The sequence below is a fragment of the Ictalurus punctatus genome, chromosome 23 (assembly GCF_001660625.3).
Source record: "Ictalurus punctatus breed USDA103 chromosome 23, Coco_2.0, whole genome shotgun sequence".
In the NCBI taxonomy this organism is placed as follows: Eukaryota; Metazoa; Chordata; class Actinopteri; order Siluriformes; family Ictaluridae; genus Ictalurus; species Ictalurus punctatus.
Genome location: NC_030438.2, coordinates 6,121,445 through 6,135,000, shown reverse-complemented (window position 1 = coordinate 6,135,000; position 13,556 = coordinate 6,121,445). Strand labels below are relative to the sequence as shown.

Below are 13,556 nucleotides of genomic sequence, written 5' to 3'. Positions count from 1 at the left end.
TACTGCTTTGGTCCGTGGGTAATTTAGCTTTGAGCAGTGAGACCACCCAGGCGGACATTTCTGATTGGTTGAAAGGAATCGCTGTTGTCTTTTTGCAGCTGGCGTTACCTCAGTGAGACAAAGTCAGGGCCAAGCTTGGGATACCAGACTGGGACTCTCTCACCCTGGGGGTCTTATGGAGTGTTTACATAAGGCCAAATAATTGAGTCTGTACCCAGGTCTGTATCTGTTCTGCGGGATTGTTTTACACCACAGTGCTGTCTCAAATCTGACTGGTCAGAGGGTGTCGATTATTTTTCTATTGCACCAGGTAGCTCTGGGTTTATAGTAATGCTCTCACTCTAATATATTATGGTTTCTATGGTAACAGCTCATTCACAGGAACTCATATGGTGGACGCGGTATATAATAATCCACCCACTTCCGCATGCATGTAGTGCCTGTGATTATTTTCCTCTAACAGCAACCCTGAAATGTTTTATTCCTTACTTAATTTACACATTTTCCGTCGAAGCTGCAAATTCGACCGATTCGAGTTTAAATCACTCTGTTTTTGTTAGTTGGTTTTTTTTACATTGCGTTCTAAAATACATTGCTCTGTGCGTGCTTGTATAAAACCTGTAACAGGAACTAACCAATCATGTTATTCGACAGCCTCAGACCTCATGTTCAGGTGAATTGAAAATCCTTTACTTTATTTCCTTACACCCAGGTTCGAAACCTGCTTTCACACGCAAACAAATAGACCAAATTCACAGTGCAGATCGACTCTGGATAAACATACACTCATGAAACCACTCAAAGATTAATGAGATTAATGAGCTGTCTGTATTTGTGTGTGTGTGTGTGCGTGCATACAGTATATATATATATACACACATAGTGTATATGTGTGTGTCTGGGTGTGTGGGAAAAAAGTCTCTGAATGGCGCCTCTGTTTTACACTGAGTTGTAAAATTCAGACATGTGGTATTAACACTGACAGAGAACTTTCTGGAGCCGTCTTACACACATGGATGGATAAACCCTGCTGCATGATGATAAATACCACTGAAAAGGGAGACTGAATGGAGTTACAATCCTTGCTGTGTGGTATCTCTGAAGAAGAGCCACGAAATGGTCATGACTACACAGGTTTTCTTTTTTATACCTAAGGAAATCCTAATACATTTTAGATTATATAGGAATCTCTTATATCGACCCTCCGTCATGCCGTGAACACAGTGTTCGGACAAATCCATTTCGACATGATTTAGCGCTTAATATCCCGGTCCTTTTTGATCCTCTCCTGCCCTTTCTACACCGTAAGGCGAAAACGCAAAGTAAGCCAATTTCAAAATGATAACAATAGTAAATTTAGTGACTACTAATTCATCATGTGATTCTGATTTCTTAACATTTACGTTCTTAACAACGAGCAATCCCTTACATTAGATTAGGTTATACCAAAGTGCTTGGTCAGAAGGCATTGATTCATTTTCTTTAAGTAACAACTCGTTCACAGGACTTGTATAGGATACACGCTACATGAATCCATTGTTAAAAAAAAAAAAAAAACAACAGCAAAATAAATCGTGTGTAGTTGTTGATACTGTGACGTTTTCTGTAACGAGATGTTTATTTAGCATTTTTGGAAGGAGTCTCCAGTGTGAGCACTTCGTAGCAGTGAGAAGTAAAGCTGTAACCTTATGTTTTGTAAACGTCAAGAAAAGAAACGAAAACGCGAGAAGAGTGAGGAAACAACTGTTTATTGCTTCTATAACATAAATGATAACAAGAAGTAACTTGTTTCACAGACATTCCACATCGTTAGTTGTAACTACAGTGTCTTGGAAAAGTATTCACCCCTCTTGGTGTTTTTTTTTCTGTTTTGTTGCATCACAACCTGGAATTAAAATGGATTTCATGTAGTGGACCTAATAAAATAGTCCAGATTGTAGAAATGGGATGAAGCAAATACCTTGTTTAAAACCCCTAAATAAGATCTGGTCACATGATTAAAGTCCACCTGTGTGCAATCAAAGTGTCACATGACCTGTCACATGATGTCAGTATAAATACAGGATGAAAAAAAAAACCCAAACAAACAATAAAAACACCAAGGGAGGGGTGAATACTTTTGCAAGGCACTGTATGTAACTTGAAATGGATCAAAAGTATTTTTAATTAATTGAACAAAAATGTAATCATTGTGAAATTTCTGTATAATTGTGGAATAAAACACATCGGGATGTGCTGCTATTGGAAAAGAATCAACTTCTTAGTGGTAGCAGTAAGTTAGCGTGATCCCACAACACTATTGTTGATTCTTTGCCAATAACATTATGCCCTAAAGTGTTTTATTCCTTACATATTTCTACAAAGCTGTCTAAAGCATCTCAGAGGCAGAATCATCACTTGTAATATAGTTCCTAAATGGTTTGTTCCTGGAACCGGTTCTGTAGGGTTCTCCAGGAGGGACAACCCAATGAACCTATAAAGGAACTAGATTTAATGCTTAGGAGCCTTAGAGGGAATATTTGGAAATGATGCGCCTTGAGCGTTCACAAAAACGCTGAAACGTATCTGAAACTAACGCAACAGATCAGCTTGATTAAAGTGCACCTCTTATGGTTTGTCAAATATTACCTTGCATGTAGCGTGTTATAGAGCTGTTTGTGAATGTAAAAACGTCTGTAAAGTGTCAAAAATCAAAGCACACGACAAACGGAGTTATCGACTCCCAAACAAAGGAACCGATTCTGAACAGCTGAAACGAGTCATTAGTGATTCCAGACTTTACTTCCTGTACAGACCTACGTAGATTTGTAACAAAACACCCCTCCTCTGGTCTTCATCGGCTGCTCGCTGACAGCGGTAAACCAATCACAACAGACTGTTATGTCTGACCAATCAGAGCAGAGTATGCTCTCTGAAAGGAGGAGTTTAGAACGAATCCTTTAGAACGGATCATTTAACGAGTCATTTTTGACACCGGGGGAAACAAGGTAATGCTGCAGTTTACATTATGAGCACATTAAAGTGTTTTTAGAATTTGGATGCATGTAAATCTGTTGTATGAGACCTTTTAAACAAAATTAGGCACGTTTCAAAACCCTAATAGGTGCGCTTTAAGAGCGAATTTGGAACGCAGCTCATTAAAACTGGCAAAAAGATCATCAATACAAAGACAGGTTTCTATTGTTTATTTATTTATTTTATTTTATCTTCTAGAAAAATTCCCTGTACTTGGGAAAGTAATCCTGCCAAAACAAAACAAAACAAATCTCTGCTTGAATTCGTTGGCACATTCTTTGACAAATTTGACTCCATGAGGCCAAGCCCTCACTTAGTCATATGAGAAGAGATGTTTGCATGCCGGTAATTATAGAGCATTACGCCATAAAGTCACCACCCGAGGGTTAGAGACTGAAATGATGTGAAATGATGTAATTGACAGCTAAATGAACGAGTCGGTGAATGAGTTATTGGCATTACAAGGCGGTTATTGCGTAATCAGTGTACCGCATGACGTATTTATTATTAAAGGCCGATCATATTGGCTTGATGTCATGACGAAGGAATTTCCGTCTTATTAAATCTCTTTGATGTTTTAATAGGTCATTTTGCCGGTTAAATTTTTTTTTAACGTAATAGCTGTAATGAATTTGTCGATTTGTCTCGGTCGATAGTATGATATCCACAAGATGGCAATATTGTATTTGTAAGTGAGAAAGAGAGAGAAAAAGAAGAGAGGAGTGACTATATGTTGTTAAAAAAAAAAATCTATCATATACAAAATATAAATGAAGTATGACAAGACGGATAAAAGCACCGTATAGCGTATATTAATGACGTATGGTGTAGAATATCAAAATCGCCCCGTTTTGCTCTGTCAGGCCTTTGATTGCGTCTGCTCATTGAAGTGCGGTAATTGCCTGTGCCACCGCGACGTCTAGCTCTTGTCGTACCGAAGTCCTGTCGCTGCCATCTTTCATGTCATGTCGAAGCATCTGATCTCAATCATTCTTTCTTACTTTCTTTTTTTTTTACAGCCCACATGGTGCAGGCGTGAGGCTTTGGAGCACAAGACGCATACTTTCGCGGGACCCTGTGTCTCAAATCCGAGGTCTAATTATAGAAATATTGTTTTTATTACAAAGCCAAACAAAATGCCGTCTTTTCCCACTTGAGATCAAAGCACCGTGTATGAGGGCTAACCGCAGAGCTGTGCTTTTTTTCCCTGTATAATGAAACCCAAATGCTGAGTGTGTCGGAGCGCTAGCGAATGAGCGAGAGAGTGTGTCAGGTCTAAGTGTCGTCTAGAGGAACGAGGTCGAGGTAAGAGCTGTCAGTTTGGGAACCGATCCCTGATGGAGATCAGAAGCACACCATGATCCTACGTTACGTACCGTAATGAATGCCTTATGGAGCTGATCTGGGTAGGACATTCATCATTCGTTTGTTTATTTATCCGTTCATACATACATCAGACGTCTGTTTGGTCTTGCACATCTTTCGCCCGTCTCCGCCTTCTCTCTGATGATCGTTCGGCAGCACGGAAAGTTTTGCACCCGGGCCGGAGTGTGTGGGAGACGTTACAGACCGGATTCATCCTCGCCACTCTGGGCTTTGTTAGGATAGCATGGCTCGAATAGTTTCCACCTCGGTTTGGAAGCTCTGCTGTGTGTTTTTGCTCAATACACCCAGTGACAGCACACACCACACTTGCACCGACGCACACACACACACACTGTTCCACACAGATAGGGACCATACTCGCTTATCACGGCGCAGTTGTTTTTCAGGTAGCAGTTTTCCTGTCGTGAGGAATGTGCTGGGAATCAAGCAGAGATACGGACAGTGTAGGCAAACAAACAGACCTTTTCTCTTTCTCTTTGGAGAAGAAAGGAAGCTGCATGAGATATCATTCAGTCCCGCTGGGCATTATCACACCGTACTGATAACCGATCTGACAACATAGACTTTTTTTTGTGTGTGTGTATCCATTTCTCAAACACAGGTTTCGTTTGTTTTTGATGGTCGATAGTGTGTCACCTAGACAACTGCAACCCAGTGACTTTATAATACAGCATACACAATGTGGGCAGCCGTGTTATCCTAGTGTTTCAGTCACTTAATTTTTCTGGCTTCTGGGTTCTCTACACAACATCACGACGGTGGAAACATGGCTAAAATGACTCACCTTACTCACAGGGAATAAACGGTACTTCGCTAAGCTGAGAAAATCGACTATGATCCTTATGGGCTGCTGATTCCACTGAAACGAGCAGAAACCTCAAAGATCTCATCCAGTCTAACTATTCTGGAGTGCCTCAAAGCCTTTGAGCTCTTTATGTAAACAATTCCAAGATGGTTCATCTGGAGGAGAATTCAAATACTCTTTAAAAGTCATTACGGGGAGGGTGATAAACTTTTGATAAACTCGGTGTCCGACAGCATAGCTAGCTAGCTAACTAGCATAGTTACAAGGTTGTGTGACAAAGAGGATCCGCTGCAGTGCTGCTTGTTGATGTATTGATGATAATGATAATGATAATGAGTCTTTATTAGTCATATATACATTACAGTACAGTGACATTCTGTTTCTTTGCATATCCCAGCATGTTATGAGGTTGGGGTCAAAGCGCAGGGTCAGCCATGATATAGCGCCCCCTGGAGCAGAGAGGGTTAAGGGCCTTGCTCAAGGGCTCAACAGTGGCAGCTTGGCAATGCAGAGGCTTGAACCCCCGACCTTCCCATCAGTAACAGTTGATTATAAGTATAATGAAAATGAATCACATTAATAAAGCACATACACAATAACTTTAGCATTTTACCAAATATGGCTTGTGTTTAGCATTTTTGGGAAGGAGTCTCCAGTGTTGCACGTTGTAACAGCTGTAATTTGACAGGATGAAGGGCTTTTGCAATTTCTCACAACATAACAAGCAACTGTACAACATGTCATTGTTTAGTAAATAAAACCAATTGTAATCACAGGCAAATTGCTGTAGTGTAAGTGGAATAAACCCCCCCTGGACGTGCTGACATCCAGGAAAAAAAAAATCCACTTCCATTCAAGATTCTCGTAGGGCCGATATTTGAGTCCGTACAGGATAAAAAAGTCCCGGAATTGGCGAAATTGCCATGGCACGAAATTGTTTTGCAGTGATGTTTGTTGGTAAATTAGCTGTACTCATGTTCGACGCACGTGAATTAAAGAGGGCTTTGGCTGAATGTGCGTTATCCCGGAGGGACTGCTCAAGAATAAGTAGTCGAATGTTTGTAGGCTTTATATGGAATTAGCATTGTTAGCAGAAGATGAATTTTGGGATTGAGCCAAACAGGGTCACATCAAGGTCAGGAAGTTGAGTCGAGTTCTACGCGTTGTTTATACGTGGCTTAAAACGTGACGTTTACTAAACACGAAGTGTAGTATTGTTCGGGACGTTGGGAAATAACACAAAGATTAATCTAAAACACAGAATTAGTGATGAAGTTCATGGTTATTACTAGTTCTTAATGATGATTAGCTGTGAATCCGGCTTATTAGTAATGGGGATGTTAATAATATCAAAATCTCGAGTGAAAATAAATAAATAATTAAACAAAGCCGAACAGTGCTGACTGTACTTAATGACTTTAGTTGTTGTCTTCGCGCCAGAAGAGACAGTGTGAGTGAGAGATTTTCCCACAAAAGGTCAGTGGTGTAGAGTTCTCAGTTTGCGTGTGTGAGTGTGTATGTTGTCTCTGGCACTGCGATGAGGACCGTGATGATAAATGAGACACCGAATATCACCACACTTACTGGTGTTTCATGAGCCTGTCTCACCCAGTCTCTGTCCATCCTGTGGGAAAATTCACGAGCCTGACAGCGTGCGCTGACGGATCACTGTCAGCGTGCACCGATCGGACGTGCAGATTTACACACCGCGAAATTCCTAATTGACATTGAAGCCATTTCGTATCAGACACCTCTGCGAATTAAGGGAGGGCAGAGACGAGTTTCACACTGGATGGATGTTTCATATAATCCATGCTGTTTGTCACGCTTTTCTCCGGCTAGAGAGTGTTCGTCCCTGTTTGCCCTCACAGTCTGTGTGTAACGTAATAGCAGCATGAGAAGCACTGCAGTAGGTTTTGGGTAATATCAGTGCCCCAGGGAACATTTATGAGGTTGTAGACAGGTAATTAGGGATGCTGTTTTTTATGACCAAATAAAAAGTGTCATAACTGTAGAGTATATGCTGTAATGCGTTATATTTGGATTGTGAACACAAGGAGACGTTGTATACTTTTATTTTAACGCAATAGTTTTACCAAACTTATGCAAGGTTTATGTTTACAATGTGGCTTGGCGGTTAAGGCTCTGGGTTACTGATCGGAAGGTCGGGAACTGCCAAGCTGCCACTGTTGGGCCCTTGAGCAATGGGTCAAGCTCATGGCTGAGCCTGCTCTGACCCCAGCTTCCAGACATGCTGGGGTATTCGAAGAAAAAAGAATTTATATATGTGATCAATAAAGTATCATTAAACCATTTCTTGTTAAGTATCATATGGCTTTGTAAGACTTGGTGAGGATCTTGGACCCTTCTACATAAGCTCTGTATATTCATTCATTCACACGTTTTCTTTTCATACTGCTTATCCTACACAGTCTATCCCAGGGAACTCAGAGCACAAGGCAGGGAACACCCTGCATGGGGTGCCAACCCAACACAGGGCACAATCACACACTACAGACAATTTGGAAATGCCAATCACACGTCTTTGGACTGGCAATTGGAGTACCCGGAGGAAACCCCCAAAGCATGGGGAGAACATGCATGCTCTGTGCACACAGGGCAGACCGGGCACACAGGTGGGATTTGAACCCCCAACCCCTTAGGTGTGAGACAAACGTTCTAAACACTAAGCCACCACGCCCCTCGCTGGTTCCAATCTAAACACTATGGCCATTGCAAAACAATGATTTCGAATCCCACAACAACTTCTGTCTTGATATTTGTCACAATATCTAGTTGGAAAATCAGTCTATGGTCAGGACTTAAGCCCAACACAGAGGCAACCAGGACGTTTTGCCTGGGTTTTCTCCAGGTTCTCTGGTTTCCAGCGTGTGTGAATGAGTGTGTATGTGTGTGTGTATGTGGGATACCCTGTGATGTGCCCAGTGTACCCAGGATAGGCGCCAATGACTGGGATTAAGCGGTTACTGAGTATGAATACATTTTTGTCTTGACAGCTGCCAGTAAATAGTGAGTATAACGACTGCTTATTCCCTATATGGCAGAATAAAACGGCCAGGTCATTAAGCTTTAAATGCATATAAATGCTACATCATTTAAAGATGTTAAGTGTCCTTTTAAATCCAGAAGTTAACTAGAAATTGTCTGTGAAACCAAAAAAACCCACCAGCACGACATCAATGCTCTCTTGGTACTGGAAGTACAATGATCGTCCTGGCTGTATTGTCATATTCTTAACCTAATGCTACATGCATTAGGAGAGGTCTGCAGGCGTTCATGTGTGTGTGTGTGTGTGTGTGTGTGTGTGTGTGTGTGTGTGTGTGTGTGTGGTAGACGAAGAACAAAAACTCTCTCATACAAAACACATCTGTCATCTCTTATGCAAAGCACGCTTCCATCGTACTTCAAAACAATCACAGACATTCAAAATATTCACATTATGAGTCGAACTTCCAGGAACAGCTTCCTCCTCTGCTGTTTACTTTAGCTCACGTCAAATTCTCATAAGGCTACCAGAACTGTTCTCGTCAGCCTCCAAACAGAAACTCGCATTCGGCTCTACGCGATCGAGTGATCTGGCTGAACTTCTGGGTCCAACACGGCCTTGTGCATGTGGGATCGTGGCGTTAGACGAAAGCAGCTGTACAGTGAAGAGAAGCAGGAGGCCCCCTTCTGTCCTGTTCCAGTGTGTATGATCGCTGCCAAAGCTCTGCTCTGTAAACTCAGCACTCAGCACCTGTTGACAGTTTGCAGAACAGATGACAGTGACACACTATAAAAACACGTCCCATGTCAAGCGGAAACATGGAATGGGCTTTTTGTAGTCTGGCCTGATTTCCGGAAATTTATGGTGTATTAATTGCCTTATACACCGATCAGCCATAACATTAAAACCACATGCTTAATATAGTGCAGGTCCACCTCGTGTCGCCAAAACAGCTCTGACTCTTCGAGGCATGGACTCCACAAGACCTCTGACGGTGTGCTGTGGTATCTGGCACCAAGACGATAGCAGCAGATCCTTTAAGTCCTGTAAGTCGCGAGGTCGGACCTCCATGGATCTGACTTATTTGTCCAGCAGATCCCACAGAAGCTCGGTCGGATTGAGATCTGGTGAATTTGGAGGCCGAGTCAACACCTTGAACTCTTCGTCATGTTCCTCAAACCATTCCTGAACAATTTTTGTAGTGTGGCAGGGCACATTATCCTGCTGCAAGAGGCCATTATCATTAGGGAATACCAATGAAGGGGTGTGCTTGGTCTGCAACAATGTCAAAGGAGCATCCACATGACTGCCAGGATCCAAGGTTTCTCAGCAGAACATCACCCAGAGCATCACACTTTCTTCGCTGGCTTGTAGCGAGACAATCAGTATTATTCACTTCACCTGTCCATTTTTGCAGACCAAATACACCCTTTAATGGCAACAGTATTCTCTATGTGTTTCAATTGAATAATGCGTCCTGACACACTGCAAAAATTGTTCAGGAACGGTTTCTGGAGCATGACAAAGAATACAGGGTGTTGGCTCGGCCTCCAAATTCACCAGATCTCAATCTGATCGAGCTTCCGTTTGGTCTGCTGGACAAACAAGTCCGATCTATGGAGGTCCCACCTCGCAACTTACAGGACTTAAAGGATCTGCTGCTAACATCTTGGTGCCAGATACCACAGAACACCTTCGATGGTTTTAATGTTATGGCTGATCGGTGTATTGTGCAACATTATCACAGTACTGTGCTGGAAATACCATGTTAGATTTCTCTTGTTGAAGTAGTTGCGTATTTGCTAAAAAATTACATATGTTTCTTTAGTTTGTTCCTTTAGATTAAAGTACAGTAGAGGATCTTTCAGTCAGAAACCCTTTAAAAAGATTCTATGCTCTCTTCTAGCACATTGTATACAATCTATATGTTTCTGTTCGCCTCACAAACAAGCATTTTTGCCTTAGATATAAAACGTATGTATGTATTTATTTATTTATTTACTTTTTACAGGGTCAGTGATTTGAAACTAGCTAACCATGAAGAGCTATAGATAGCTAACTAACTACCAGTTAGACTGCAAAAAAAATGTATCTAATTGATAGCTATATCTAGCTGCAACCAGCAGAGCTAGCATTAACTAGCTATCTAACTAACAGCTAGTTAGCAATCTAAAGTTGAAGCTAGTTAGCAAGCTGTCTAACTAACAGCTAGTTAGCAAGCTGAAGTTGAAGCTAGTTAGCAAGCTAAAGCTGAAGCTAGTTAACAGCTGTCTAACTAACAGCTAGTTAGCAAGCTAAGGTTGACGGTAGTTAGCAAGCTGTCTAAGTAACTGCTAGTTAGCAAGCTAAAGCTGAAGCTAGTTAACAGCTGTCTAACTAACAGCTAGTTAGCAAGCTAAGGTTGACGGTAGTTAGCAAGCTGTCTAAGTAACTGCTAGTTAGCAAGCTAAAGTTGAAGCTAGTTAGTCAGCTGGGGGAAATATGGAAAGTACACAGAAATGAGTTTAAGCAATTGATTGATTGTAGTTGATATTGTTTTAGCTCAGAAAAAAAGGCCTTAGCTTAGCTAGCAAGTGTTTCCTCCCAAATGCTATTCAAATGTTATTTTATTGAAATGCTCACAAGTCTGCAAGGGGACATCACAAAGCTAAAGTGCATCTTATTTCGGTAGGCGTTAATAATCTCATTTGTGCAGAAACGGAAAACAAATCCGGCATCAACTGGTCAGCTAGAACACAAGCCCACTAACATGACATGGTAGCTAATATGAAGGCTTAATAAAATAGTTAGAAAATTCACACACACATTCACATCTAGTGCGATTTAGCATCACCTGATCATCCCGCTGTGGTCTGGATATTGTTGCTGTATCCATTCTAGATCTTCCTGACCACATTGTTATCTGTATACACCACTGGAATAAACTGTGCGTGCGTGTGTGTGCGCGCGCGTGTGTGTGGGTGTGTTTGGGTGTGTGTGTATATGTGTGATCTGTGAATCACATTAAGTCTTTCCCGTCCATATAGAGCAAACACACATCTGTCGTCTCTTATCTATTGCACCCTTCCATCAGACATTAATCAATCACAGATGTTTATAATCTTCCTGAACTTATAGCAAGAGCTTCCCTGGGGCATTCCAGCTAATAAAGCTATATCTGTGTGAAAAACGTACCAGTTTATACAGAAGTTTGCACACGTTCTACACTTTCCACACATCTGTCCACACTCGCTAATACTTACATCACTGGTATCTTCTCTCCTGAGGTGAGGTGATTGACCTCTTATTTTCCTTTCCGTTTCTGTCTCCTTTGGACTCCTTTGGATTTTAGCCAAGCTAAAGCCGTCGCTTTGTCTGTGTCTCTGTCTCACTTTGTTTCTCTGTGTCTCTGTGTCTCTCTTCAGAGGACCTGGATGACCTGAGGATGGAGGGGGTCATTGGCCTGGTTCCTTCTGGCAGTAAGTTCAGCCAAGGGCGCAGCTCCTACTGCCCCGAACCGCAGGCCAAAGTCACCCTTAACATCTGCTCAAGGTGTGCCAGGTAAATATTTACCCTCCGAGCAGCCACTGGTGCCGTCTCTCCCTGTGTGTGCACATTCTCACATTCACCTTCTCAGCTTCTGTTTAGCAAGTCAGCCACAATGTACACACACACCACATCAGCTCGCCACTAGAAAACACACTTACTAAACGTAGCCACATGCTACTACGTGTCCATGTACAGCTTATATATGAAGTCTATGAGCATGAATGTCCTAAACATACTGTACAGCTTTTCATTACCTCTGCCAGAAGGTTAATTAATTCAATTTTTTTTTCCTTTTCCAAAGTGTATTCGATCAGTCAAGACATGTTTGCATCCTTAGTGTTCACTACAGCCATGAGGCTAATGGAGCTAACAAGTAAGCCTCCAGTTTGCATCATATGATCACTCACCTCACTCATCTCAAACATCTGTGTCTTTGTTGATTTGTAGAGTATCGCAAACCCGATTTGCCGATATGGTTTCTTTTGCTGTATGACACACTGTTACGTATAATAATATACAAAAGCAACAAAGCTACATATACTAATAGGGCCATTTTGAAGCTTGGCCCAAAGTTTAGAGGTGGATTTATACGCTAGTGATTTGGATGACAATGTAGTTCCAATATGTTCCCGTTTGTATATTTTCAATACAGACTTATTCATTCGTCTAAGCCAAACGTCGAGCCTAGCTAGCTGAATGCAAGCAAATGTTCTATCGTAAATCGTTTTCAGAAACATTTACACAATAAATGTCGTATTCGTGAAAATGCAGTTAGTTCTGAATTTTTTTCTCGTATTCTACGAGCGTTCCTGAGTTTGTGTAAATTTACACAATTGCAGATTGACCAATGTGAACCTTGATTGATCTGCTTGAAATCGTACAATTTTGCGATGAGCTATCGCGATTTTATTTATGGATTATGCATGTTCAGTTCAAGTCTCTTATTTTGTTATTCAATTACACACACAAATATAATGGAACATTCGCGAAACGTTGCATGTTATCGATCTGAAAGAAAGCAAGCACGTAAAAACAAATAAGCCTAGCCATACGGCAAGAGCAAAAGTAATGGCACCGTATACAAGGAGGAAGAGTTAGTGTGTGTCTATGGGAGCTGAAGTGGTGCAGTGGCTGAGCTGCGTTACTAGAATAGTTTGAGCATCGTTCAATGCTTAGTCGTCATTTTGACATTTTCAGCTCTTTGTGAGCTTAAATTGTAACAACAAAGGGTTATGGGCATGGGTAAATATAAATCACCCGTGCTTGGTCATTTACAGGTGACTGGCATACACAGAAATAAGTGTTACCGAATCTTTTTGTAAATCTGGTGGGAATTTGGAGTTCAGTTTGTCCTAGGAAAACATTTGGTGAATGATGCCCATCCTTCCCAATACTTGTGGCAAGTATTTGATGATTTGTACAATGCTAAATATAAACTGCTGGCTATAATATATGCTTGCTTTAGTTGAGTTTGCTTTAGTAGAATGCTACAGTATATGAGCAAATTCCAGCCAGTAAACATTTGGGGCAAGAGTAAAATTGTGTACAATTCTGAGATAGTGATGTCCGTTCTACCCTTTATCTCCAGACCAAACATCTTCAGACACAAAAACGCCTCTTCCATTCTGTATCTGCTTGTTTTCACAAGAGTGCTGATAGACTTCTTTATCACCTGCGTTCTCCTCAGTGCACATCCGTTTCGGGGCTGCTTTTTTCACAGCGCTTGCCTCAATGCCTCGTCTCGGCCCTTTACCTCCGATACCAGGGCCTGATAAAGCCGTATATGTCGGAGTAGACGGCCGACACGCTCGTGCC

The 13,556-nt window shown here is 41.5% G+C and overlaps 1 protein-coding gene across 3 annotated transcripts in view; it reads left to right on the top strand.

The window, feature by feature from the left end:
* The window catches only part of c23h8orf34 (chromosome 23 C8orf34 homolog), an 85,978-nt gene that overhangs the window by 38,702 nt on the left and 33,720 nt on the right, over positions 1 to 13,556 (top strand). For 2 of the 3 annotated variants that reach the window (XM_053674970.1, XM_017452684.3), the window contains exons 8-9: positions 11,618 to 11,753; positions 12,043 to 12,114. In XM_053674970.1, coding sequence (XP_053530945.1) covers positions 11,618 to 11,753; positions 12,043 to 12,114 — 208 coding nt within the window. The remainder of the gene's footprint in view (positions 1 to 11,617; positions 11,754 to 12,042; positions 12,115 to 13,556) is intronic. The other variant, XM_017452685.3, reaches the window with a different exon arrangement.